At 49.5% G+C, this 5166-nt stretch overlaps 2 protein-coding genes across 3 annotated transcripts in view; one reads left to right on the top strand and one right to left on the bottom strand.

The window, feature by feature from the left end:
* The first annotated feature begins 253 nt into the window (after positions 1 to 253).
* LOC123761094 (zinc finger protein chinmo) overlaps positions 254 to 5166 on the top strand; it is a 140609-nt gene continuing 135696 nt past the window's right edge. For both annotated transcript variants that reach the window (XM_069339451.1, XM_069339449.1), the window contains exon 1: positions 254 to 395. The gene's annotated coding sequence lies outside the window, so the exon portion shown is untranslated. The remainder of the gene's footprint in view (positions 396 to 5166) is intronic.
* Positions 3326 to 4132, bottom strand: LOC138373143 (leucine-rich repeat and coiled-coil domain-containing protein PF3D7_0703800-like). The gene is made up of 2 exons (XM_069339159.1): positions 3993 to 4132; positions 3326 to 3677 (listed from the first exon to the last, which is right to left on the bottom strand). The coding sequence occupies exons 1-2, from the start codon at positions 4130 to 4132 to the stop codon at positions 3326 to 3328; spliced, it is 492 nt and encodes a 163-aa protein (XP_069195260.1).

The raw sequence follows: 5166 nt of genomic DNA, 5'->3' as shown, positions 1-5166 counted from the left end.
AGTCCTTGTTACACGAAGTTTCTTTTATCGTGTTATCGCGTCGCATCAGAGTATAAGTAGTGGTACTTAAGAGTAATGCTTCCCTACTAAATGTTACAGGGGGAACGACTCGTAACAACCATGCAGGTTGTTAACGACCAGCACGGCGTGGCTCGTCCGGTGGCGGGAATTCTGTTGACCAATCAGAATCACCGGGCGAGGCAATGATTACAGGTCAGAACCTGAGCAGGGCAGTACTCTTCCACCCTGTCGACCTGGCCTAGATGTGTGACCAGCCGTAGGGCGACATTGTGACGAGGATCTTCTGAAATACGACCAGTGGAAGGCGGCGATTGACTCAAGCGTGACAGCTTTAAGAAGAGCAGTGAGAGTCTCATTACCTTTCTTGGTGACAGGTGTGTTTATGATACTTGAATGATGTGGGATCTCTCTCTCTCTCGTGTCTCTAAGGTAAAGGCTTGGGTATGGGTATTACGAGTCCCTGTGTCCAGCGATCGGGTAAGACGCCACCTTCCCTGCCCCCAGGCTTTTTAGCTTGATGGTAAACGAGGTGGTGGTGTGTATCTTGTCGTAGGAGACGCCATGCTTGTGGAGAAGTTGTTACCCATGCAGCGAGGGGCAGAAGGAGGGAACACGCCATCACGCGCTGTTTCTCAAGCATACGAAGGATATATATCTGATATATCCTTTTTATTTGTTAGTGAAACAAACTTAATCCGTAAGCATTAACGTTAACAAATACAACAAAAACGAACTAGACCAAAATATATTAGGAAATAATATATAAAAAAAATTCTCAAATTAAAAAAAAATTAGACCGTTTGAAAAGTCAAAATAATTCTTTTATTTCGTATTAGAATGAGAAACGGAAATTAACCAATGCAAAAAAAAAAAGCTACGATGATTTAACAAAAAAAAAAAGTAGTTTAATAAGAAGGAAGGAGTAAGATTGGTGTAAGAGTCGTTATCATTTTCGTTGAGGAAATTTGACAAATGTGTTTTTTGACTAATTGGTTGTTTTTTCTTCCCCTAGTCCGGATACCCATTTAATTGGTGGGTTTAATTGATTATCTTTTTCACCGTTTTCTGTGCGAGGTTGTGGCGGGGAGGGGGGGGGGGAAGGTTGTAGTGGAGGGGGGGGGGGGAAAGTAGGTTGTAGAAGGGAGGGAAAAGAGTAGTGGGATGGAATATAATGTACGAAGATGCAGATAAATATTTCTTCAGCGGGACAGGAGGCGAGAAGGGACAGGAAGAGACGCCAAGGACAAGGGGTGGACAAGGGAGGGGGGGGACAAGGAAGGGGAGGGGGGGGGGGACATTGTACATTCCCTAACTGAATAACCCCAGAGAGCAGGAGTGGGCAACCCTACGACCATCGGGCTGAAACCCCAGAGAAAGGAACACAACAGAAGCTTATAAAGTACTCGACTTTCCACCCTTCCAACGCTTTCCCACCCCCACCCACCCAACCCATTCTGACTCCCCTAACCCCCCTATCCCAGCCCCAGCATCCTATTAACACTCCCTAAATCCCCTAACGTAACTCTAACTCAAAACTTAACCCCTCTTCATCTTTCTCTCCCCCCCCAACCCCCACTGCCACTGGCCTCTATCAACACTTGCACCCCCCCTCCCTCCCTCCCCTCTCTATGCCCATCAGGTTTGGTCCCCTCTACCCCCTCCTCCCCCCTCAACCCTCATCAACCAGCTCATTATATACTAACCTCACCCTAATATACCCTACACTAATGCCCCCCCCCCTTACATAACGCCACTTCCCACACTAGAGGAATGGAGGCTGAGTGTGAGTGCGTGTACAGGAGGAAAGTCAGTTTTAAAGAGTAATGTGCACATGTATAGATGGGATTACAGACATCCACCACTACCACCTGAATCCACTACCACTCACACCCACCCACCCACACCAACACCACCCACAGCTACACCCACCCACCACCACCTACACCCACCTCCCATCACCCACTACCACCATTACCCACCACCACCCACCCATCACCACCCACACCAACACCCGCTGAAGGAGACATGGTACAGAGATCAATCATCGCGGACGATGCTCCCGTTTTTTGTGCCTCCAGACAGGGCCTACCACTCTACGACCCCTCACTCCCCTTCCCTCCCACCCCTCACCTACCCCACCCCTCACCTGCACCTGCTCCACCCACACCTGCTCCCCCCCCCCACCCTCACCTGCTCCCCCACGCCCCCACAGCCTCTGCCTATCACAACACAACTTGTTATCACGCCCTCCAAGTCATTGTCTACTTAGCTCGTCCCACACACACACACAGGCGTTGGATTACGTTTATAAATATATGGATAACCTCTCACCCCCCTCCCTCACTCACCCCCCTCCCTCACTCACCCCCCTCCCTCACTCACCCCCCTCCCTCACTCCCTACCTCTCCATCCTATGACCAGAAAATAAAGATCTACAAGGTAGTCGATCTTCCAGCAACCGTCATGGCTGCGCTGTGCAAAGTGCCTTCCTTGTACAAGTATGTCACGAGATGCTTATTAGAGCAAGATGGTTCCTCTTCCGTGTCTTAAGTCATGCTCAACAATTTACTATATAAATTCAGTATTTTATATTCATAATTGGTCAGGCGTGATTAAACCTTCAGTATCCGTTATATCTCTGAATTAAAATGGCTGCCTGGCCGATGTTGGAGGCCAGACACTTACGGATAGCCTAACCCAATTTTTTTAACAGTAATTGCTGTGGGGTGCATGGGCAACATGACCGGCGTTGGGGTTGACATAATTGAAGAGTGACAGGTGACATGTAAGGTCGCGGGGGGTCGCTTATAGGCACATCTCGTTAAAGAATTAAGGATCGACTGCGGTCGATCGTTGATTAAGGCAGCGTCTGGGATGCTCTCGGGACGTAGGTTCGAATCCTCATCACGGCCCTTGTGGATTTGTTCAAGGATCGATTGTGGTTTTTGGGAGCCATGGACTTTCTGCATTGTGTGTTAAATCATCGTGGATATAGTACAGTCTGTGAGAGAAGTGTCCTTACTGAGAGGAGACAGTGATGATATAGAGGCAGACACAGCCAGGGGCAGAGAAGCAGACACACCCCGCAGACTCGACACCCAGCAACAGCAGCACCTGTAGGCCATACACCTCTCCGGTGTCTGCTGCCGGCGTCACGCGGGTGCAGAGAGAGCACTATGTATAAAATAATAATAATAATAATAATAATAATAATAATTTTATTTAGGTAAGGTACATAAAGAGATTTTACAAAGTTTGTTGGCTTTATAGATAGAGCTAGTACATACAATGCCTAAAGCCACTATTACGCAAAGCGTTTCGGGCAGAAGAGTGTTGTGTGTGTGTTCTCCGGTTCTCTGGAGGCCCATAGTGTGTTCTCCGGTTCTCTGGAGGCCCATAGTGTGTTCTCTGGTTCTCTGGAGGCCCATAGTCTGTTCTCCGGTTCTCTGGAGGCCCATAGTGTGTTCTCCGGTTCTCTGGAGGCCCATAGTGTGTTCTCCGGTTCTCTGGAGGCCCATAGTGTGTTCTCCGGTTCTCTGGAGGCCCATAGTGTGTTCTCCGGTTCTCTGGAGGCCCATAGTGTGTTCTCCGGTTCTCTGGAGGCCCATAGTGTGTTCTCCGGTTCTCTGGAGGCCCATAGTGTGTTCTCCGGTTCTCTGGAGGCCCATAGTGTGTTCTCCGGTTCAGCTGGTGGGTGCGTGAGGGTGGTCCGCGGCGCGGGTTGGCCTAACAAATGAGGGGCCTAGTGACTTGCAGGTCTAGGGAGGGGGCCCTCGGTGGCCCTGATGGGGTGTTTCCTGTGGTTAGCGAGGGGCCTTGGCGCAGGCAGCCCTGTAGCCGCGTGACCGAGCACATTGCTGCGGCCTCCCTGCGCACGCGCGCGCGCACACGTCTTCCTGTTCATTCTGCGCATGCTTCCTCCTCCCTCACATTGCGCATGCTTCCTCCCTCACATTGCGCATGCTTCCTACCTCACGCTGCGCATGCTTCCTCCTCCCTCACGTTGCGCAGGTCTTGCTGTGCACTGCTGAGCAGGGTATGTGCTTGGCAGTGAAACTCGCGCGGGTAAGCTAGGAAAGAGGGAACTATCAGGATGAAAGCGCCAAGCCATCCCGACTATATAGCACTGGGAAGGGGGTCAGGATAAGGAGCTGGGATGGGACGGGGGGAAAGGAATGGTGCTTCAACCACTCGGACGGTCGGGGATTGAACGCCGACCTGCATGAAGAGAGACCGTCGCTCTACCGTCCAGCCCAAGTGGTTGGAGACAGCAGAACCGAGGGGTCAGTACTAGAGATACAGTCAAGTCTTGGAGACATCAGATGAAATCTTCTTCAGCGTTTGAGCTGTCGATAAGTGGAACAGATTGGACGTATAGATGTCGTTGAAGCGGATTGGATTCAAATTCGAATCAATTTGAAACTTTGGATTCAAAGTTTCAAATTCGATTCAAACTCCATATGTCATGCATGATTACATTAATGTAGTACACTCACATATGTAGTACATAAGACAGTCATACACACACACACACACATCTGAATGCGTGTCCCCATCTGAAGAAGCATATAATGAAACTGGAAAAGGTAGGTTCAGAGGTTTTTTCAGAGGTAGGTTCAGAGGTTTGCAACGAGACTCGTCCCAGAGCTACGAGGGATGGGGTATGAGGAGCGCCCGAGGGAACTGTGCCTTACGACACTAGAAAGAAGAAGGGAGAGGGGGGACATGATAGGAACGTATAAGATACTCAGAGGGATTGACAGAGTGGACATAGACGAAATGTTCACACGGTATAGTAACAGAACGAGGGGACATGGATGGAAGCTTGAAACTGAGATGAGTCACAGAGATGTTAGGAAGTTTTCTTTTAGCGTGAGAGTAGTGGGAAAATGGAATGCACTTCAGGAACAGGTTGTGGAAGCAAATACTATTCATAATTTTAAAACCAGGTATGATAGGGAAATGGGACAGGAGTCATTGCTGTAAACAACCGATGCTCGAAAGGCGGGATCCAAGAGTCAATGCTCGATCCTGCAGACACAACTAGGTGAGTACAACTAGGTGAGTACACACACACCATACTGACAATAAACTCGCCCCTCGGGGCCAAGATTGAAATTTAATGCATAAATCCACAAGGGCCGT

This window comes from Procambarus clarkii, chromosome 41, assembly GCF_040958095.1.
Source record: "Procambarus clarkii isolate CNS0578487 chromosome 41, FALCON_Pclarkii_2.0, whole genome shotgun sequence".
In the NCBI taxonomy this organism is placed as follows: Eukaryota; Metazoa; Arthropoda; class Malacostraca; order Decapoda; family Cambaridae; genus Procambarus; species Procambarus clarkii.
The sequence above is the reverse complement of the archived record's forward strand: the minus strand, read 5'-3'. Positions and strand labels throughout refer to the sequence as shown.